Source organism: Meles meles, chromosome 18 (genome assembly GCF_922984935.1).
Source record: "Meles meles chromosome 18, mMelMel3.1 paternal haplotype, whole genome shotgun sequence".
In the NCBI taxonomy this organism is placed as follows: Eukaryota; Metazoa; Chordata; class Mammalia; order Carnivora; family Mustelidae; genus Meles; species Meles meles.
This window is the reverse complement of record NC_060083.1, coordinates 48,012,202-48,036,288: the sequence shown is the minus strand read 5'-3', so window position 1 is coordinate 48,036,288 and position 24,087 is coordinate 48,012,202. Positions and strand designations below refer to the sequence as shown.

General features: G+C 35.6%; 3 protein-coding genes and 2 pseudogenes across 3 annotated transcripts in view; 3 read left to right on the top strand and 2 right to left on the bottom strand.

Annotated features, from left to right (window-relative positions):
- Positions 1-7,416, bottom strand: part of LOC123930068 — a 199,650-nt gene extending 192,234 nt beyond the window's left edge. The window contains exons 1-2 of the mRNA XM_045986277.1: positions 7,404-7,416; positions 3,280-3,420 (exon numbers count right to left, since the gene is read on the bottom strand). Of these exons, the coding sequence (XP_045842233.1) occupies positions 3,280-3,420; positions 7,404-7,416 (154 nt within the window). The remainder of the gene's footprint in view (positions 1-3,279; positions 3,421-7,403) is intronic.
- Positions 1-23,174, top strand: part of LOC123929308 (40S ribosomal protein S24-like) — a 576,828-nt gene extending 553,654 nt beyond the window's left edge. Inside the window, exon 5 of the mRNA XM_045984822.1 lies at positions 23,125-23,174. The gene's annotated coding sequence lies outside the window, so the exon portion shown is untranslated. The remainder of the gene's footprint in view (positions 1-23,124) is intronic.
- The window catches only part of EFCAB13 (EF-hand calcium binding domain 13), a 96,396-nt gene continuing 91,879 nt past the window's right edge, over positions 19,571-24,087 (bottom strand). The window contains exons 18-19 of the mRNA XM_045985397.1: positions 22,413-22,484; positions 19,571-19,719 (exon numbers count right to left, since the gene is read on the bottom strand). Coding sequence (XP_045841353.1) covers positions 19,571-19,719; positions 22,413-22,484 — 221 coding nt within the window. The remainder of the gene's footprint in view (positions 19,720-22,412; positions 22,485-24,087) is intronic.
- Positions 21,134-21,311, top strand: LOC123930410 (annotated as a pseudogene).
- LOC123929567 lies at positions 22,903-23,412 on the top strand (annotated as a pseudogene).

The following is a 24,087-nucleotide window of genomic DNA, read 5'->3' as shown; positions in this document are numbered from 1 at the left end:
TCCCTTCCTTTCGTCTTATACCTAATTCATTTTATTAATTTTTCATTATGTTCCTGGCTACTGCAGACATTTGAGTTAGCTGACTGGTCTGCTTCAAAAGTTACCCTTCTCTGGAAGCCTACTGTAATTTGTTTAAAGAGCAAATATTGGAACTATTGCACTGTACCTCTTGAAGTGGTGGTTAATTTGACCCATCTTTCCTGTTCTTTTTTTTTTTTTTTTTAAGATTTTCTTTATTTACTCATCAGAGAGAGAGACAGAACAAACAGGGAGAGCAGCAGGCAGAGCAGGAGGATGGAGAAACATGCTCTCCGCTGAGCAGGGACTCCGTCCCAGGACCTTGGGATCATGACCTGAGCCAAATGAAGGCAGATGCTTAACAAACTAAGTCACCCAGGCTCCCCACTTCTTTCCTGTTCTAAGCAGTTAGTTTGGTCTTAAGTATTTCCTCACTCTTGCGATTTTTGTAGATTGAAAGTTTCTACAGAGACTGCTTGTATAGAAACCTAGAGTCATTGAAGAAAATATACCAAATGCCTAAATAGCGAGGAAGAATTTCTCCTGAGTCAAAGAGGCAGAGAGAAAGAAAGAGAGGGAGGGATTGGGAGGGCTGAGGGGGAGAGAGACTAGAAGTCTGATGGGAGAGAATGAGAACTGCCCTGTGGGAGCACCCCATTCCCAAACCCCTTCCCATAGATGCAGGATTACCACAGGATCCATCCACTAGGTGTCAGTAGAAACGATGCAAGGGAGGTTTTTTTGTTTTTGTTTTGCTTTTTACCTTATTTATTTATTTACTTTATTAACATATAATGTATTATTTGTTTCAGGGATGCAAGAGAGTTTTAAAAGTTCTTCCTCCATCTCCCACATTATGGTGCAACCTTAGAATTGGAGAGGGTGCCAGATAAATTAGCCTAGATATCCGGATTAACGCTTCTACTAAAAAGGACTAAAAATTTTAAGTAAAATTATTGTTTTAAAATTACCTTAAATCAATCAACTTGCTGCCAAGAAAGTAAGAAATTTCCAGACTAACAACCGATTGAAGGCTGTAATCCAGAAACATGGCTACTGTTTTTTACCCAGAGTATTTGCCAAAGACAAAACAAAACACTGGACAAACTTCAGTTTGTATTTTCAAAGGTCTGACAAAGCCTAGGTTTCTCCCAAATTGGGGGGTTTATCCTCAACTTACAAAAATGTTTCTCTAGATTTCAATACCTAGAGAAAATATCAATAATAAGAAAAAATTCCTTTTATAGATAATTCGGCTTTTCTCCCTAGCTACCTTTTAAGATTTTCTTTCCTTCTGGTAGGCTGCAGTTTCATCATCATAAACCTATGTATGGATGGATTTCCTTTGATCCTATGTGGGATTCACTGGACTTCTTAAATTGGTAGGTTTAGGTCTTTCTCATTCTGGAAAATTCTCAGCTATAGCTCTCCAACTATTTTCTCTGCAACCATTCTGTCTCTTCTCCCCTGAATGGATACATATCATGTCTATTCATTTTTTTCTTTTTCTAGCTTTACTGAGATATAATTGACATATAACATTATATTAACTGTAATGTAAGTGTAAAGTATATAACATTGTAATCTGATATACATATATATTTCATACCAATCCCTGCAATAAGTAGCCTTTTCATTCTGCCTTCCTCTTAGCCTTTTTCTTGTATTCTGTCTTTCTATGCTGCATTTTGTACAATTTCTTCAAACTATTCTGCAGTTCACATTTCTTCACCTATGTTTAATCTGCTGACATTATTGTCCACTAATTAATTTTAATTATTACTTTATTAATTTCTAGAAGTTCTGTTTTTTTTTCAAATTTTAGTCTCTTTCACATGGTTCCAAATTTATCTTTTTTTTTTCTTTAGAAGAATAAGAATACAGGAAAAGTGAAATTAAGTGAATGGAAAACACATATATAAAAAGGACAATATATCATGAACAAAATGGGTTTTTCCAAAATTTTAGGTTTCATTTAATATTTTAAAAAATCAACATAATTCACCACACTCACAGATTACAAGAAACCTCCTATAATCTATATAAACAGATACATAAAAATTGTTTGGGAAATTCATGATAAACCAAATAAACAAATATAAATTCAATCTTTTAGCAACAAGGAATAGAAGGCAATTTCCTCAGTGTGATGAACAGCATTTATGAAAAATGCCACAGTAAATATCACATTTATTGGAGGAGCTCTGTTTTTAAGAATTATCCTATCTCTGGAATCCAGAGTTAGAGAAATGGAAGAGCATATTTATTATTGCGACCATCATTATCTAATAAAGGAGTAGCTGGTTTTGAAACATAGATAACAAGAATACTTGCTTCTATTCGTCTTCTCCAAAAAAGACTATCCATACACTTTCCAAAAGGTTTCTAACAGTTCACAGTGATCAAGATTTAAACATCAGTTCTATAACAATCTTCCTAAACATACAGCATTATTATTCTTTAAAAAAGATTAGTCTGGGGTGCCTGGGTGGCTCAGTGGGTTAAGCCTCAGCCTTTGGCTCAGGTCATGATCTCAGGGTCCTGGGATCGAGCCCCGCATCAGGCTCTCTGCTCAGCGGGGAGCCTGCTTCCCTCTATCTCTCTGCCTGCCTCTCTGCCTACTTGTGATCTCTGTCTGTCAAATAAATAAATAAAATCTTAAAAAAAAAAAAAAAGATTAGCCTGTGTGAGCATGTGTATTCTTTTTTTTTTTTTACTTAAGTAAATATATATTTAACTATGTATAATACTTACAGCTTACAGATTTGACAATTCAAAATTATACACTTAAGTAAATGTGTGGAAAAGTTGACATTTTAGTATATAGTAAACCAAACATTTCAAAAACAACTTTACCTCAAAAATATTTTACACCAATTTTCAAAAGTGCTATCTTCACAGGTTCATTGTATCTCAACAACCCAGTTAGGTATTCAAATCTCCAGGCATGAAGTAACCAGTATCCTATCCAAAGACAGCACTTTTGGTACTGTTGCTGAGGGTGTGAAAATCCTGGGTCTTTGAAACCCTATAACAAAGCCCCTTTTACCCTCCAATCCTGAGACAACAAATCTTGTAGTTCTCCCTCATCATCGCTGTCAACATTCTCCTCTTCCTTTTTCTGAAGTTCTTTTATAGTCAGAACCTCTTTAAGCTTATTTTTTATTTCATGAGACAGGTCAATACTATTTCCGAAGCTATAGTTGCTGAAGAGCATGTGTATTCTAAACAGGAGACCTGTAAGGTAACTAAAGTGCTCACCGTCTGTTGCAGAGTTCAGCGACGCCTCAGGTTTTTCTTCACTTAAAGTTTTCTCCAGGTTCTCCAAGGCAGATAAAAGGTCTTTAAGTTCAACTTTCCCATCAAAGACACTATTAACAATGTTGGATTCATCTTCTATTTCTATATAGAGAAGTGACAAAACGTAAAGATATTAGTTGGCCAGTTTATCCAGAAATATCACAACTTCATTGGGGTGAAATGTATTCATTTTCTTGAAAACAGTCTTGAGGGTTTTGCTTCTCTGAAATATTCTCCAAACCGAGAATTCCAAAAATTTATAGGTTTAAATGCATGCATTAGACAATAAGAAACGCTGCTCCTCCTCTGGCTCCCTGCTCAGAGGGGAGCCTTCTCTTCCTCTGTTGCTCCCCCTGTCTGTGAACTCTTGCGTGCTCTCTCTCTCTCTCAAATAAACAAAATCTTAATCTGGAGGTGTCTTCGCGTCTAAAATGAGTTTCTTGTAGGCAACATACTGATGGGTTTTGTTTTTTTATCCATTCTGATACCCTGTGTCTTTTGATTGGGGCATTTAGCCCATTAACATTCAGGGTAACTATTGAGAGATATGAATTTAGTGCCATTATTAGCCTGTAAGGTGACTGTTACTGTATATTGTCTCTGTACCTTTCGCAACATGGGGGGGTAGGGGGATAGGAGAAGAATAAATGAAACAAGATGGGATTGGGAGGGAGACAAACCATAAATGACTCTTAATCTCACAAAACAAACTGGGGGTTCCTGGGGGGAGGTGGGATTGGGAGAGGGGGAGCGGGCTATGGACATTGGGGAGGGGAGGCGAACCATAAGAGACTATGGACTCTGAAAAACAACCTGAGGGTTTTGAAGGGTCAGGGGTGGGAGGTTGGGGCAACCTGAGGGTTTTGAAGGGTCAAGGGTGGGAGGTTGGGGGAACAGGTGGTGGGTAATGGGGAGGGCACGTTTTGCATGGAGCACTGGGTGTTGTGCAAAAAGAATGAATACTGTTACGCTGAAAAAATAAATAAAATGAAAAAAAAAAAAAACCAATAAAGTATCAAAGTGATCCCAAAGAAAACCGCACCATTACTGGGGAAGTGGGGGAAGCAGCCCTTTCTGTCTTCATCCAAATGTTTGGAAATAATGACAGTGCTGTTGATGAAATGCCAACAACTTGGTGCCTTATTAATCAATTTTAAGTATTATTCATTTATATATTTTAATCTCCTTTGTATCCAAGTTATGATGGTCTTCTTTTTTTTGTCCTCCCTAATTTTCCCCCTTCATCATACTTCCTAAAGCATTCTCCGTTAATCTTCTGAAAGAACAAAGTTTTGGTTACATGGATAATTTCATGTATGTGTGTGTGTGTGTGTGTGTGTGTGTGTGTGTGTGTGTGTGTGTGTGTATTCTGTTTCACTAACTTCTACCTTCAATTTCATTAACTCCTGACTAGTACTTTTTGGGGAGATTGTTTTTGCTGTTTTGTTGTTTATGGTCCTTGTAAGCTTCATGAGTTGAACATTTAAGAAAAAAAATTTTTTTTAAGATTTTATTTATTTATTTGACAGAGAGAGAGCAGAAGTAGGCAGAGAAGCAGGCAGTGGCGGGGGAAGCAGGCTCTCTGCTGAGCAGGGAGCCCGATGTGGGGCTCAATCCCAGGACCCTAAAATCATGATCTGAGTCGAAGGCAGAGGCTTTAATCCACTGAGCCACCCAGGTGCCCCAAGAAAAATTATTTTTAATGTTTCTTTTTTATTATTACATTCAGTTAGCCAGCATACAGGACATCATTCATTTTTGATGGAGTGTTCAACAATTCAATAGTTGATATAACACCCAGTGCTCATCACAACACTTGCCCTCCTTAATACCCATCATGCAGTTACCCTATCCCCCCATTCCTTCTCCTCTGTAACCCTCACTTTGTTTCCTGAAGTCCAGAGTCTCTCATGGTTTGTCTTTCTTATTTTCTAATAAAAGCATTTAATACTATAAAATATCCTGTAAGATTGTTTTGGTATGTTTTATCAAACACACTTTACATGTTTTGATATGAAGTGCTTTCATTGTCATCATTTCTAAAAATTCTTACTTTCAGGTTTCACTTATTCTTCAACAAAAGAATTACTCAGAAGACCATTTGTTTGGAGGCACCTGGGTGGCTTAGTGGGTTAAGCCTCTGCCTTCGGCTCAGGTCATGATCTCAGGGTCCTAGGATTGAGCCCCACATCAGGCTCTCTGCCCGTGGGGAGCCTGCTTCTTCCTCTCTCTCTGTCTGCCTCTCTGCCTATTTGTGATCTCTGTCTGTCAAATAAATAAATAAAATCTTAAAAGAAGAAGAAGAAGAAGACCATTTGTTTTTAGTCTTTTTTTTTTTTTAAAGATTTTATATATTTATTTGACAGAGAGAGAGTGAGAGAGGGAACACAAACAGGGGGAGTGGGAGAAAAGCAGGCTTCCCACTGAGCAGGAAGCCCAATGCGGGGATCCATGCAGGGCTTGATCCCAGGACCCTGGGATCACCACTGGAGCGGAAAGCAGATGCTTAATGACTGAGCCACCCAGGCACCCCTGTTTTAGTCTTAAAAGCAACATTTTTCCATATTCTCATTCCAATTTTTTTTAATTTCCAAATTAAAAGTAACATTGCAAATTCTTTTAACTTCCAAATTAAAAGTAATTTTTTTAAAGATTTTATTTATTTATTTGACAGAGAGAGAGATCACAAGTAGGCAGAGAGGCAGGCAGAGAGAGGGGGAAACAGGCTCCCCGCTGAGCAGAGAGCCCGATGCGGGGCGGGTCCCAGGACCCTGAGACTATGACCTGAGCGGAAGGCAGAGGCCTAACCCACTGAGCAACCCAGGTGCCCCTAAAAATAATTTTAATGTTATCACATCATGGTCAGATTATGTGTACTGAACGATTTCTGATTTTTAGAATTCATTGAAATTCTTCTTTGTGACTTAAACACATCATCTATTTTTGTGACTATTTCTTAGGCATTTGAAAATAATGTGTATTCTAAGTTTTTAGGATGCAAAGTACTATACAATCTCTTTCATAAGTTTGTTAATATTGTCACTTCTATTTCAATCTCTTTCTCAATTTCTTTCAATCAATCTCTCATCTTTCTATTTAGAATTATGTGTTCACCTGAAAAAAATATAAATAAAGTGTTGTCTTATGGCATTAGTAGAAATCTCATTTACATAAAGCATTGTGTGTTATTCATTTATTCTATTTTTTCCTTTCTTCATGGAACCATATTATTACTGAGGTCTCTCTCTGGTGCAAATATAAATCTAGTTATTGTTATGATGTGTAATATGTATGGACCATATTTTATTCAACCATTTCCCTAATGATGGATGTCTACGTTGCTTTCATTTTTATCCTCCCATAGTGTTGCAGGAAATACCCTTGTACATGTCTCTAACAAAAAACTTCTCTGGGTTATTTATCTAAAAACAGAATTATTTAGGGGCACCTGGATGGCTCAGGCCTTAAGTCTGCCTTCGGTTCAGGTCATGATACCAAAGTCCTGGGATCAAGACCCCACATCCTTGCTCAGCGGGAAGCCTGCTTCTCCCTCTCCCCGCTGCTTGTGTTCCCTCTCTCACTATGTATGTCTCTCTCTTGCAAACACATAAATAAAATCTTTTAATAAAAAGAATTATTGGGCCATAAGAAATATGCATACTTGACAAGTACTGTTAGATTGCAATCCAGAGTGCTGTACAATTTTACCTACTCACCAGCAATTTGTGGGTGTTTCCAAATCTCTTCATATATATATATTTACCTATTTGGGCTTCACCTCCTGTACTGACTCCTTAGATCCTTGCTTATTTTTCCAATTGATTTTTTTTTTCTTTCTACTGCTGATTTTCAGAATTTCCTCATATTTTATTAATCTTTTGTTAATTATCTTGTAATTATCTTTTTCCAGTCTGTTATATAGTTTAGAGTTCTTCATTTAGCAGGAATCCTTAATTTTGATGTAATTACATCCTTTTTCATCCTATGGTTGTGCTTTGGGGGAGTAGTATTTTTAAGAAGGGACCCACCACCATAAGGCACAATATTTTTCCTTACATTTTCTTCCATCAGGTGTATAGTTTTACCTTTGAGATCCATTTTCATATCCATTTGATTCTTGAAGGTTATTTTTTATATGTTATGAAGCAGGGATTCTACGCTGTGTTCTCCCACATAGTAAGCCAATTTTCTCAAATCATATACTAAATATCTTTACCCCCCTGACTGATGATGTCATCTCAATTACATTCCAAGTTCCCATTAACAGGAGTCTCTGCTGGTCTGTGGTATGATGCACTGGCCTATTATAACACTATACTGAAATAGTGTTATACAGAACTAATGAATCACTGAAAACTACATCAAAAACTAATGAAGTATTATACAGTGGCTAACTGAACATAATAAAGAAAAAATTTAAAAAATAAAATAGCATTGGGAGAGGGGGAGCGGGCTATGGACATTGGGGAGGGGAGGCGAACCATAAGAGACTATGGACTCTGAAAAACAACCTGAGGGTTTTGAAGGGTCAGGGGTGGGAGGTTGGGGGAACAGGTGGTGGGTAATGGGGAGGGCACGTTTTGCATGGAGCACTGGGTGTTGTGCAAAAAGAATGAATACTGTTATGCTGAAAAAATAAATAAAATGGAAAAAAAAATAAAATAGCATTGTAATATGTACTAATATCTGATAAAGCAAGTTCCTCATTATTATTTTTTCAAAAGGGTCTTACTATTCATAGACCTATAATCTTCAAAAAAATTACAGAATTATTTTGTCAAGTTTCCTTCCAAAATGATCCTGAGATAGTGGTGGAAATGCATTCAAAGTGCCGATCAATTTAGAGAGAATCCATTGATTCCAATACTCATTTTAAAACCCCAGACTGAGGACCATAATTCTCAATCTCAATGTCTGTGGTCCAAGCCTGTTTCAGTGTCTCCATGATAGAACTGTGTTGAAATTTCAAAACGGACTGAAAAAAGTTAAGCATTTAGCTTAAGTTTTTGACAAAGAACTATAGAGTAAGTGTAAAAAAATAATAATAAATGGGGAAATAAATAAAAAAGAACAGAAGAGAGCAAAAGTCACTAGAGGTGATTAAAAAAAATCCAATTACTTTGATAAGAAAATGGATAAACCTGTCAGCACTAATAAAGAAAAAAGAAAAAAGCAATTCAAGGGGTGCATGGCTGGCTCAGTTGGGTTAAGTGTCCAATTCTTGTTTTTTGGTCCAGGTAATGATCTCAGAGATGTGGGACAGAGCCTGTGGTGGGGCTCCTCACTCAGCAGGGAGTCTGCTTGAAAGATTTGCTTCCTCTGCCCCTCCCCACCAACTTTCTCTCAAGTAAATAAATCTTTTAAAAAAGGTAATTCAAGAATATTATAGGGGCTTCTGGGTGGCTCAGTCATTAAGCATCTGCCTTCCGCTCAGGTCATGATCCCAGAGTCCTGGGATCGAGTTCCGCGTTAGGCTCCCTGCTGAGCAGAAAGCCTGCTTCTCCCCCTCCCCACTCCGCCTGCTGGTGTTCCCTCTCTTCCTCTCTCCGTGTCAAATAAATAAATAAAATCTTAAAGAAAAAAAAAAGGATATTATGGTATGAAAATTATGTGTTCATATGTTTAAAAAACTAGAGTTTAAAAAATATACACATCAACTCTGTTTAAATAAGAAAAAGAAAAAAAGGAGCTCGGTAAAGTATATATAAAAATATACATAATTTATACACACACATAACTATAATACATCAACCCCACAAAATGAAGTTTCTTTTCATATTCATTTCAAATTCCATACTTACTTTGGCACTCGATAAATTCATCATTGTTTGTCAATGTTCTGATAAAATCCTTAAAGTTCACCACTTCATCTTTTTTTAAAAAAGAAAAAAAGAATTTAGGTTTTCTTGTAGAGAAGACCATTTGATGTTATAAACCAGAACTATAAACATAAAAATAATGGGGAGGACTGGCAATCCTATTGTGATGTACCTGATATGCAGATTAGAACTAAAATAAAGTTATAAGAAATATACTCTGAAAATCAATTCCTTCAATACAAACCCATCAATTGAAAGAAAAGAAAATACATTTTCAATTTTTCTTTTTAAAGATATAAAAGGGATATATGTTCTTGGGCATATACAGTGAAACTCCTGAAATACTAAAACTTTGTTATTTTAAATTGAAATAATTACCATTAGGATTAGTATTATCCAAAGCCTCCTTTATTTTATCATCTGTTAGATAGATTCCAGCAGCATTTAAATTTTGCTTAAGGTCAGGAATGGCTGTAAGTTCATTTTTGTGAATGTTGATGTTGTAAAATTGGTTTTTATCTCCTGGGAAGAAATAATCACCTCCAATTAGAGAGGAGTTTTCATGTATCTCCCTTATGTTTTAAAGTGGGAAAAATTATTCCAATATATAAAATTATACTTAAAAGGCAGTATTTGTATTTATCTATGTACCTCTCTGTTCCTAAAATAATTTAAAATAGGTGACAATAGTCATATATAGAATTTAAGAAATAAAACCAAAGAGCATAGTGGAAGGGAGGGAAAAATAAAACAAGATAAAATCAGAGAGGGAAACAAACCATAAGAGACTCTTAATCATAGGAAACAAACTGAGATTTGTTGGAGGAGAGGTGGGTAGGGGGATGGGGTGACTGGGAGATGGACATTAAGGAGGGCACATGATGTAATGAGCAATGGGTATTCTTTTTTTTTTTTAATGTTCAGGTAGCCACTTTATAGCACATAATTAGGTTTTGATGTAGAGTTCTATGATCCATTAGTTAGTATAACACCCAGTGCTCATCACAGCACATGCCCTCCTCAATACCCATCACCCTATTACCCCCTCCCCCTCCCCTCCTCCCCTCTGAAACCCCCAGATTGTTTCTCGGGGTCCAAAGTCTCTCATGGTTCATCTCCCTCTCTGAATTTTCCCCCTTTGGATTTCCCTCCCTTCCCCTGTGGTCCTCCGTGCTATTGTTTATGTTCCACGTAAGAGTGAAACCATATGATAATTTTCTTTCTCTGCTATACTTATTCCACTTAACATAATCCCCTCCAGTTCCATCATATCGATGCAAATGGTGGGTGTTCATCGTTTCTGATGGCTGAGTAATATTCCATTGTGTATATGCACCACATCTTCTTTACCCATTCATCTGCTGAAGGGCATCTCAGCTACTTCCACAGTTTGGCTGTTGTGGACATTGCTGCTATGAACATTGGGGTGCACATGCCCCTTCTTTTCACTACACCTGTATCTTTTGGGGTAAATACATACTAGTGCAATTGGTGGGTGGTAGGGTAGCTCTATTCTTAACATCTTGAGGAACTTCCATACATTTTCCTTAGTGGCTGTACCAACTTGTATTCCCACCAACAGTGTAAGAGGGTTCCCCTTTCTCCACATCCTTGCCAACATTTGCTATTTCCTGTTTTGTTAATTTTTGTCATTCTAACTGGTGTAAGGTGGTATCTCATTGTGGTTTTGATTTGTATTTCCCTGATGGCTAGTGATGTTGAGCATTTTCTCACAGAACTCTGGGTATTCTATAAGACTGATGAATCACTGACCTCTACCTCTGAAGCTAATAATATATCATATATTAATTCATTGAATTTAAATTAGAAAAAAAGAAACCCCTCAAAAAGGAGAGCTATAATAGACAAACACTAAGCAAGAGAGAGTAGTATAGCTATACAAATATGACAAAGTAGACCTTATGTGAAGAGGAATTTTTAGAGATAAAGAGAGACATTTCATAATGATATTTCAATCCACTAGATGGACATAACAATTCTAAATTTGTATGTACTTAATGATAGAGTCTGAAAAACATGTAATGCAAAAACTGAAGGAACTAAACGGAGAGATGGATAATTATATTGTGAAATTTTTAAGTGCACCAAGAATAATTATTTTCTTATATTGCCTACGGATGATTTAATAAACTCTCTGTAAAATAATTTAGCAATATCATTTAAAAGCTTTATTTTAAATAAAATAAGATACATGACAATAAGTACACACAAATGTATAAATGTAAGTAAGGAAATTGGAGGAAAGGAACAGAGGAGCAACAAAAATAAGACAGAAGACAGCAATAGACAAAGTACATGACATAAGTCCTATGGTCATATACATAAATTTTGCAACACCAAATGTGTACATCTAACAAGAGCCTTCTAGTAAGCAAAAGCTTACAGAATTAAAGAGAGGAATAGATGAACCCACAATAAGCTGCAGATACAGGTGGTGGGTAATGGGGAGGGCACGTTTTGCATGGAGCACTGGGTGTTGTGCAAAAAGAATGAATACTGTTACGCTGAAAAAATAAATAAAATGGAAAAAAAAAAGCTGCAGATATGGACACCTTGTACTTAGTAATTAATAGAACAAGTAGAATAAACATCAGTAAGAATTAGAATATTCAACCAAACTAGCAAACAATCTAACCTAATGGATATTTACAGAACACTACCAGACAACTATAGAATATACATTCTTTGAAGTGTACATGGAATATTCACCTAGACAGACACATGCTAATCGTTAAAGCAAATCTTAATTAATTTAAAAGTACTTAAATTGTGCAAAATAAATTCTCTGACCAAAGTATATTAAATTAGAAATCAGTAACAAGAAGACACCTAGAAAATATCCAAATATTTGGAAATTAGTACATTTCTAAACAACTCATATTTCAAAAAGCTATCACAAGGTAAATTAGAAAATATTTTAAATAAGTGATTATCAAAACATAACATAAAATTTTGTAAGATGCAGTGAAATTGCTCAGAGGGAAATCTGTAGCTTTAAATATTGGAAAGGCAGAAAAGCAGTGGTATTAAAAAGTACTGGTATGAAATTCTTTTTTTTAATTCTTTTTTATAGTTGTACAGTATAGAAGTTATAGTTTATTTAACTAATCTCCAAGGTTTACACTTTAAGTATTTTCCATTATTTTGCAATTTCAAATAAGCCTGTAATGAATAACTTTATGCATCTGTATTTTCACATTGGTGCAGGATATCTTCAGGGAAAATTCCTAGAAGTGGGCTTGCTGAGTCAAAAGGTAAATGCATATGCAGTTTTGTTAGACATTGCCAAATTCCCTGCAAAAGAATGGTAGTACTTTACATGCTCATGAGCTATAGATAAATGCCTTTTTCTTTACAAACTAACAAACAGAATATGTTGTCAAGGTTTTCAATTTCTGTCAGCCTAATGGGTGAGAAATTGTATCTCCATTTTAGTTTGCATATTTCTTATTTTTTTTTATTTTTTTTTCATTTTATTTATTTTTTCAGTGTAACATTATTCATTCTTTTTGCACAACACCCAGTGCTCCATGCAAAACGTGCCCTCCCCATTACCCACCACCTGTTCCCCCAACCTCCCACCCCTGACCCTTCAAAACCCTATGACCCAGCAATTGCACTACTGGGTATTTACCCTAAAGATACAAACATAGTGATCCGAAGGGGCACGTGTACCCGAATGTTTATAGCAGCAATGTCTACAATAGCCAGACTATGGAAAGAACCTAGATGTCCATCAATAGATGAATGGATAAAGAAGATGTGGTATATATACACAATGGAATACTATGCAGCCATCAAAAGAAATGAAATCATGCCATTTGCGACGACGTGGATGGAACTAGAGCGTATCATACTTAGTGAAATAAGTCAATCGGAGAAAGACAACTATCATATGATCTCCCTGATATGAGGACATGGAGAAGCAACATGGGGGGTTAGGGGGATAGGAGAAGAGTAAATGAAACAAGATGGGATTGGGAAGGAGACAAACCATAAATGACTCTTAATCTCACAAATAAACTGGGGGTTGCTGGGGGGAGGTGGGATTGGGAGAGGGGGAGCGGGCTATGGACATTGGGGAGGGGAGGCGAACCATAAGAGACTATGGACTCTGAAAAACAACCTGAGGGTTTTGAAGGGTCAGGGGTGGGAGGTTGGGGCAACCTGAGGGTTTTGCATATTTCTTATTATGAGTAAAATCGAACATCTCAATATGTTCTTGGGCCATTTTATAAATTTTTTATGATTTCTATATCCATGACTTTTGGCCATTTTTCTATATTTCTTCTGTGATATATATTGCAAATAGTTTCTCCCATTTTGTTATCTGTTCTTTGACTTTACCCATGGTATTGTATTAATAGACAAAATTTGGGGTTTGGGGTTTTTTAAATGTTTTCAAAGACCGATGTCAAAAAGCTTACTGCCTATGTTTTCTTCTAGGAGTTTTGTGGCTTCACGTCTTATGTGCAAGTCTTTAGTCCATTTTAACCTAATTTTTGTGCACAGTCTAAGATAGCAGTCCAGTTTCATTCTTTTGCATACAGCTGCCCAGTATTCCCAGCACCAGTTACCAAAGAGTCTGTCTTTTCCCATTGTTTGTTCTTGGCTGCTTTGTCTTGAACAAATTGACCAAATATGCAAGGGCTTATATATATTTCAGTTCTGTTCCATTGATCTACATGTCTGTTTTTATGCCAATAACATACAGTTTTTAGTACTATAGCTTTGTAATAAAGTTTGAAATCAGAAAGTAGGATGGCTCTAGCTTTGTTCTTTCTCAAGATTGTTTTGGAGCTTCAGGGTCTTCTGTGGTTCCACACAAGTTTTAGGATTATGTGTTCTAGGTCTGTGAAAAATGCTGTTGGAATTTTGATAGGGATTACACTAAGTGTGTAGGTTTCTTTTGGTAGTATAGACATTTAAACAATATTTGACTTTCCAATCCCTGAGCATGAAACATCTTTCCATTTTTTTGTGTCATCTTCAATTTCTTTTGTCAGCGTCCTATAGTTTTCAGTGTACAGGTCTTTCACCTCCTTGGTTAAATATTTAATTCTTTTTGATGTAATTATAATGGGATAGTTTTCTTAATATTTTTTCTGATAGCTTATTAATGAATAGAAATGCAACTGGTTTTTCTATATTGATATCATATTCTACATCTTTACAAAATTTATTAGTTCTAACAGTTTTTTTGATAGGGCCTTTAGAGTTTTCTGTATACAATATGTTATCTGCAAATAGGAACAGTTTTACTTCTTTTTTACAATTTGGATGGCTTTTATTTCTTTTTCTTACATAATTGTCCTCAGTAGGACTTCTAATACTGTGAATAAAAGCTGAATAAAATTGGTGAGAAAAATTACAGCATGGGGAATATCGTCATTAATACTGTAATACCATTTTGTGGTGACAGATGGTAACTACACTTATCACGGGGAGAACTGCGTAATACACAGAATTGTTGAATCACTATGATGTATGCTGGAAACTAGTACAACTTTGCATGTCAAATGCACTTCACTAAACAAAACAAAACAAAACAAAAAAGTGACAAGAATGGGCATCCTTATCTTGTTCCTGATCTTAAAGGAAAAGCTTTCAGTTTTTCCACCATTAAGTATGATGTTAGTTGTGGCCTTCATTATGTTGATGTATGTTCTCTCTATACCCACTTTGTTGAAAGTTCTTATCATAAATGGATATTATCTATCATAAATTCATATTTGGCAGTTTCTATCAATTTAAATACACACTTACCATATATCCCAGCAATCCTACTTCTTGGTATTCAGCTAAGAGAAATGAAAATATATGTACACACAAAAACCTGTATATAAATGTTTATAGAAGCTTAATTCATAATCACCAAAACCCAAAAATAATTCAATAGTCTATCAATTGCTAAATGGATGAACTGTACATTCATACAATGGAATAATATTCACCAATAAAATGAAACAAACCACAAGCAAAATGTTGATGAATATAAAGTATAATATGCTACATGAAAGCAGTCAGACTCAAATGAGCTTCATATGTTATGATTTCATTTATGTGACATTCTAGAAAAGACAAAACTTTAGTGTCAAAGAATATATCTGTGGTTACCAGGAATGAAGGTTCAGAGAGGGGATGGACTATGCAAGGACACAAAGGAATGTCTGGGGTGATATATTCTATGTGCTGTTTAGTGATGGTTACATGACATTATTTTCAAGAATTCAAAGAACTGTACACCTAAAATAGGTGATTTTACTATATGTAAATCACACTGTAATAAACATAAACTTGCCCTAAAATAGTGTAGTCAAGAAAGTGGCTGAGGATACATTAAAAACAAAGAAGATAGGCATAAAATCCCCTTTGCTAGGTTTGTCAAAGTTTTAAAAATTATTTTCCAATCATTTATAATTTTCCAATAAATCTAGGTCAGGTATACCTGGCAAATAATCTCAGAGAATATTGTATAATCCAGTAGTTTTCTAGCAAGATTAGGGTATACCTACATTTCTGAGTTTAGGGAAAGCTTAGCAGTCTTTGCCAAATAATTTGGACAAAAATTATATAACTCAATATTGCGTTGTTTTATCTTCATATTGTTTCTTACTTATCTATGCTCTCTCTAATTCTGTGTTGTTTTAACATGAAAACAACTGCTGTCCTTCCAGATAGAGGCAGTAGATACATAGGAAGTAAAACTCACCTGTGTCTTTGGGAACTCTTAATGTATTGCAGAACTTAGTTAAAAATTCTTGAATGGTAATCTTGCCATTTTCTGTAATGCAAAGTAAAATTTGGCTGAAAGAGCTATTGCTTCTGAATTAATATACCAGAAGTTAAGAGTCAAATTATAATCAAAGTGAAAAGCCTGGGAATCAGCCTATACTATTCCTTCCTCCTTAACTTCTGCAAACATATGATTATCAATTTCTATTTAATTATTTCCAGATACTTCTTGAATCTATCACTATGCTAGTTAATGTCTGCATTATTACAACAGCATCATTAAAACTATCCACAATAACCAAACTATGGAAAGAACCTAGATGTCCATCAACAGATGAATGGATAAAGAAGATGTGGTATATACATACAATGGAATACTATGCAGCCATCAGGAGAAACGAAATCTTGCCATCTGCAACAACGTGGATGGAACTAGAGGGTATTATGCTAAGCAAAATAAGTAAATCAGTGAAAGACAACTATCATATGATCTCTCTGATATGAGGAATTTGAGAGGCAGAGTGGGGGGTCATGAGAGGTAGGGAGGGAAAAAAATGAAATAAGATGGAATTGGGAGGGAAACAAACCATAAGAGATCCTTAATCTCACAAAACAAACTGAAGGTTGCTGGAGGGGAGAGGGGGTAGGGATAGGGTGGCTGGGTTATGGATATTGGGAAGGGTATGTGCTATGTTGAGTGCCGTGAAATGTGTAAGCTTGATGATTCACAGACCTGTACCCCTGAAGCAAATAATACATTATATGTTAATTTAAAAAAAAAAACTCTATGCCATTAGTCTCATTTCTCTACATTTATTTTCTGCAGTGCAGCAAAAGAAGTCTTTCTCTTTAAAAAATCTGGTTACAGGTGGTGGGTAATAGAGAGGGCACGTATTCCATGGAGCACTGGGTGTTGTGCAAAAACAATGAATACTGTTACACTGAAAAAAATAAATAAATAAATAAATAAAAATTTTTAAAAAAATCTGGTTACTCCTCTGAAGAAAATCCTTCAGTAGCTCCTACTTGCCCCAAAACTGTAAGAAAACAAAAACAAAAACCCAAAACAAAACACAACACAACCACATCGTGAGTAGGGTAAGAGGCTATAAACCAATATTCCTTACAAATGTGTTAAAGTTCAAGTAAAATACTGGAAAGAGGACATAGCAGTATATCCAGAAATTAAAGTTCTAGATATGTTTAAGACATACATCCTCATGTAGAGCAATAGGGTTTCAAGAAGGAAAACCAGTTCTTAGAGGAGAAAAAAAAAAAATCTTAGCTGTTACAATGGTTTGTGGCCACAGTACATCAGTAAATATTTATCTGTGACGTTAAATGTTCATAGGCTGTGCGGTGAGGAAAAAGAACAAAAATGTCCAGAGTCCAGAAATAAACCCCCACATATACTCAACTAATACTGAACAACGGAGCCAAGAACATTCAATGGAAAAAGGATAGTTTCTTCAATAACCGGTGCTGAGAAACTGGATAACTACATCCAGAAAAATGAAATCACTCCTCCATCATATACCACTCACAAAAAAGTTACCTCAAAATGGATTAAAGACTTAAATGTAAGATCTGATATTGTAAAATTCCTGGAAGAAAACTCAAGGAAGCAGCTTTCAGACACTGGTCTTGGCAATAATTTTTTCACACGACACCAAACACAAACAACAAAAGCAAAAACCAACAAGTGGGACTACATCCAACTTAAAGGCTTGTGTACAGAAAAAAAAATCAGCAAAATGAAAAGGCAACCTACAGAATGAGAGAAAATATTTGCAAACCATATGGTAAAGGGTTAATACCTAAAATATATAATTTAATTCACACAGCTCAATAACAAACAAACAAGCAAACAAAATGATGAAAAAAATGGGCAGAGTAACTGAATAGAAATTTTTTCCAAAGAAGACATCCAAATGGCCAACAGGTACATGAAAAGTTGTTCAACATCACTAATCATCAGGGAAATGGAAATCAAAACCACAATGAGATATCATTCACACTTATTAGAATGGCTATCATCAAGAAGGGATCAAGGTTTTCATGGATGTGGAGAAAGGCAACCCTCATTCACTGTTAGTGGCAATGGAAATTGATATAGCCACAAGAGACAACAGTATGGAGGATTGCCCCAAAATTAAAAATAGATCTAATATATGATCCATCAATCCCCCTTATGAGTATATAATCAAAGGAAATGAAAACAGGATCTTTAAGAGACATCTACACTCCCATGTATTTTGCAGCATTGTTCACAAAAGCCAAGATATGGAAATAACCCAAGTGTCCATCAACGGATGAATAAAGAGATGTGATATATATATATATACAGTGTAATATTATTTCAGCATGAGAAGGAAGGAAATTCTGCCATTTGCAATAAAATGGATGGATCTTCAAGGCATTATGCTTAGAAGAGATAAGTCAGACAAAGACAAACACTGTATATATCACTAATATGTGGAATCTAAAAAAGCCAATCTCATAGAAACAGAGTAGAATGGTAGTTACTTGGGGGGTGCAGTGAGTTGGGGAGATATTGTTAAAAGGTGCAAATTTGCAGTTAGAAGATGAGTAAGTTCTGGAAATGTAATGCTGTGCTGACCTAAAACTGTATTATATACTCGAGAGTTGCTAAGAGACTAGACCTTAAATGTTCTCACCACAAAAAAAAAAAAAAATTACAATCATGTGATATGATAGAGGTGTTAGCAAACACTATAGTGATAACCATTTGCAATATATATGTATCAAATCAACACACTGTATATCCTAAACTTACACAATGTTCTATGTCCATTATGTCTCAATTTTACAAAAAGGAAAAGAAAAATTCTGTGGAGACTGGGTAAAAAAAAAAGCTCCAAATCACTTATATTGAGAATGAAAATGAAGATATTATTACTGATCAGGCAGACATCAAAAAAGATAAAAAGTAGAGGTCAAGGGCAACTTTATCCAAAAAATTTGAAAAGTCACATGAAATGGATGAGTTCCTATAAAAATACAGCCTGCCAATATTAACAATATGATATTTTCTTTGTAATCCCATATAATTTAAGAAATTAAATCAATAATCCAGAACTTTCCCATAAATAAAACTCTCAGCTCATTAGGGTTCACCTTTTAGTTCTACTTAACATGTGAGGAATCTCTTACAGAGACGAGAAAAACAAAGACTACTGCTCCTCTCTTTTGAAAATGTAGCAAAGATAACATTCAACAATATCAATCATTAAAATAATGAAATTATTTTGTATGTTTATAAATACATGCTTCCCTGAGCCCCAACACCATGTGCAATACCACCAGAGGTATTCCTGGATATCAGCAGTTCACCTGCCAAAGTGTTGATACCTGGCAAAGGGCCTCAAGGACTCTGTTGTACTCTGTGCAGGGCATTCTGATTGAGTACAGCCCATGCCAGACAAAGTAACCTCATCTCCCAAGTACCACGACCTACGGAGATAAAGTAGGCACTGATTTACCCCTCCATTTGGTTTCACAGGGCTCAGGCTTGGCACACCAGGGTAGCACTGGTGTTCCTCAGTCATCCCACTGCAGCTCCCACAGCATGCCTTCCATTCTTGTGTATCCCATCCATACATCTCCCACCCCCACTAGTAGATGATGGCCTTTATAACACAGATGCATTCAAACTACTAACCATGCTCAGGTTCATGTCTTAATACTTCATTAAGTAAAACATTAGCTGCATGAAAGTCATTGTTTATCAAAAATTCTTCAAGGTCAGAGGCATCAATTAGATCATTCTGGAGAACTTGGGTAGTAGCTAAGAGTAGCTGTATAGCTGCAAAAAAGAACGAAACAAATATTTCAACATCGGAAATAAGAGTATATCATCTACCTTCACTTAAGCTTGGATTGCATAAAAGAATTTTATTTTATTATTTGTTAAAGATTTTATTTATTTGGAAGAGAGAGACAGAGAGTGTGTGTGTGTACACCAGAGAGCATGGGGGGCGGGGGGTAGAAGGAGAGTGAGAAGAAAGCTCCCAGCTGAGCAGAGAGCACTACACAGGCTCGATCCCAGGACAACAGGATCATGACCCGAGCTGAAGGCAGATGCCCAACTGACTGAACCTCCCAGATGCCTCAGAATAAAAGAATTTTACATGAAACTACGAGTATAGTTTTAAAAACCATTGTATATGATAATAGTTAGCAGTTACTAAAAACTTACTAAGTACTAGAGACTGTTCTAAGTACTTCTACTCTACCTATTTAAACCTTATAATAATTCCAAGATAGGCATTATTATCCCTACTTTTAAGATGAAGAAATTGAGGTTAGTGAGATTAAGTGATTTACTAAAGAATATATTGGTAGTAAGTGGCAGGACCAGGATTCAAGTCCAGGTGCTATAGTTCCAAAACCCATGCCCTTAACTAATGTGCCTTTCAAGGTGACATGTTAAGTGGTCAACCTTTACGCCTTTGGCTACATAATACTTCATATGTGGCCCCTGAAATAACTATGAAGCATTACAAATTACAATAAGTTTACATCAAAATTTGCATTATTTCACTTAAGTTATGTTACAAAGAGAAAACAGACAAGCAGCAGCAACAGTTGCTATTGCTGCTACAAGTCACGCTCTTTGTATTTATCTTACAGCCCCCACAAATCCTGACAGCTTTAGTTGCTTTCCAATGCCTTCAAATGGTTGTGGTTGTTGATGCAGTTTAATTTAGTCCAGATTTTACTAGTTACTCTCGGCAGGAGGGTTGGTTTGATATAAGCTACTCCATCATAGCCCAAAACTAGAACCAGGTGATTCAGACTTACCCGTAATTCTGATGCCTGGCTCTGGTTAAGATTACTGCCTAGGTTGCTATAGGAATCAAGACCATGTGGTTCTGGCATAAGAATAAATAAAAATCAATGGAATGGAATTGAGAGTTGAGAAATAAATCCATACACTTATGATCAATTGATTTTTGACAAGAATGCCAAAACCCTTTAATGGGGAAAGAATAACTTTGTCAACAAATGATGCTGGGATAACTGGATATCTGCATGCAAAAGAATGAACGTGGACTCCCATCTCACACCATGTGCAAACATTAACTCAAATCAAAGATTCAAACTAAAAGGCTAAAACTAGAAAACTCTTAAAAGAAAACATCAGTATAAATCTTTATGATCTTGGATTACCTTTAGATGTGACATCAAAAGAAGTGACAAAAGAAAATATAAATTGGAGCTTTGCGCAGTGGCAGTATCGTAGCCAATGAGGTTTATCCGAGGCGCGATTATTGCTAATTGAAAATATAAATTGGATTTCATCCAATTTAAAAACCTCTGTGCTTCAAAGGACACCAATAAGAAAGGAAAAAGACCCATGAAATGGGAGAAAAGATTTGCAAATCATGTATCTGATAAAGGTGTATAGTCCAGAATATATGAACTCTTATAACTTGACAAATAACCCAATTTTAAAATAAGCAAAGGATACACATCTCCAAAGAAGATATGCAAATGGCCAATAAACACATGTAAAGATGTTAATAACTATTAAAGGGTACGGGTTTCTTTTTGAGGCAATGAAAATGTCCCAGAATTAGAGTGTGATGGTTGCACAACTTTGTGAATACACCAAAACCCACTGAACTGTACACTTTAAAAGGGTGGATTTTATGGTATGTGAATTATATCTCAATAAAAATGTACATGTGATAAATAATGTCATCAATTATAAAGGTGTTCTAATTTTAGAGATATTAAAATGTGAAAAAGAAAGGACATTTTTTTCACCAAAGCATTTAGGAATACATTGTTGACAGGGGTGTCTGCATCTGTGGAGATTTCTTTGGTAGGTGTCCCCTATAGATGTGGGGTTAGGAAATGATGCCGGTATTGAAATTTCAATACCTCCCTAATTTCAAGAAGGATGAAAGGAACTTCAGGGACAAAGACCAAGCAATAGTCTTTACACAGCAGGAGCAAAGTGATGTAGTTAGGCAACAGAGATGATATGGCAATAAGAATGATATGGGGATCAATACCATGAAGATTTAGAGAAAGTGATTAGTTGAAGTTAAGATTTCCATAAATAAAATAGATGGGCAGTCCAGCTGAGGAGACCTGAAAACTGCAGAGGCCTAACCTGAGATGACACAACAGAGAGTAGTGATTCCTCACCTGATTTCCAGACCGGATTTCCTTCACAGATCCAGTACCCCTTGAATGAAGAAAAACTTATCTCCTCTTGAGGAAGGACTTTGTAAGAACCACAAAGATGTCTCCTATGCATCTTCTTCAACCCTGTTTTATTTCTTTTCCCCCCATTATAACTTTTTCCCATTTTCCTCACTTGTCTTTTATATTCTTATATTATTTATATTTTATAAGTGCCTTAAATCCTTTTTAAAACTATAGAGATTACAGAGTAAAAACTTGAAATCTGGATATCGATTTTTTAATATCATTTCATATCTTTATTTATAGCCATCTGTCTTTGAACTAGTAGTATTCACTTACCTATGGACTCTTTGAAAGATGGACTTTCTTTAATTCTTTCAAAGAAATCTTTTAAATTCACTTCATTATTATCTGTAAAGTCAAAATCAAGCATGCTGACATTAAAAACCTGATACTGTGAATTTCTACATAAAGTTTCCGATTTACAATACTTAAACTTCCGTTCTACCTTATTTTCTATCTCAAACCACTGAAACTACGGCAAAATAATTTTTTCACACTTTTAGGAACCGTCTACTGAACAGTTAATGATCTTAATAGATAATTTTCTTGAGTTCTATATGGTGGATAACTGAACATAATTAAAAAAAAGAAAAAAAAAGAACTTACATAATTTTCAGTTCCTTATACAGACTAAGGATCCTTTTATGATGCTTTATATTTATTAACCAAAATCTTCACAATAATTCTATAACATGGGTATACTTGATATGCCTATCTTTAAACAATGAAAGCCAAGAGAAATTAAATAAGTTGTCTAGGCTTTTTTTCTCTCCGGCTGCTTGAAGCTCGGCCGCCATCATGAACGACACAGTAACTATCCAGACCAGGAAGTTCATGACCAAACGACTACTTCAGCGCAAACAAATGGTTATTGATGTCCTTCATCCTGGAAAGGCAACAGTACCTAAGACAGAAATTCGGGAAAAACTAGCCAAAATGTACAAGACACACACATATTTGTATTTGGATTCAGAACCCATTTTGGTAGTGGCAAGACAACTGGCTTTGGCATGATTTATGATTCCTTGGATTATGCAAGAAAAATGAACCCAAACATAGACTTGCAAGACATGGTCTGTATGAGAAGAAAAAGACCTCAAGAAAACAGCGAAAAGAATGCAAGAACAGAATGAAGAAAGTCAGAGGGACTGCGAAAGCCAATGTTGGTGCTGGCAAGAAGTGAGCTGGAGATTGGACAACAGAAGGAGTAAAGATGCTGCAGTGGCTTTATCTGTGGTGATTGTGCAGATTTTTCATGAGAGGATTAATAAACTAAGAAAAAAAAATAATAAGTTGTCTAGGTTACAAAAGCCAGAAAGTGCTAGAGGACGTGGTATTTGAACTAAGGTAGTTTCAGGCCAGAGGTCACAATGTTAACTATTAGGACACACACATACACACACACTTGAAAAAAGACTCCATAATGCTATCATAACAGAAAATAAAGAGTTATCAACTACATTAAGAAGACTTTAACTTATAACAAAATGGCTAGCTGGGTAGCACAGAAACCATCAGAGTACAAATCCCTAGGATGCTGTGTGAACTACAATATTCTATAAATGCATTACTAAGATAAACAACAGGAAATAATAAGTTAGTTGGACACAGAGATCAAGAGTAGAAAACAGTGAGTACTGAGCCTATAACTATTTGGGGATACATATCAGATCCCAAAGTGGCAAGGTGTTTGATTTAAATATTCATGCATATTCATAAAAGAAAACTTGGGTCCATGCTACTTGGAGAGTTTGAATTTATATACCAAGTAAAACTTGGATGCTTAAATCCCTATCAATATCCCATCCATTTTTTTCAAAGAAATGGAACAAATAATCCTAAAATTTATATAGAACCAGAAAAGACCTCGAATAGCCAAAGGAATATTGAAAAAGAAAGCCAAAGTTGGTGGCATCACAATTCCAGACTTCAAGCTCTATTACAAAGCTGT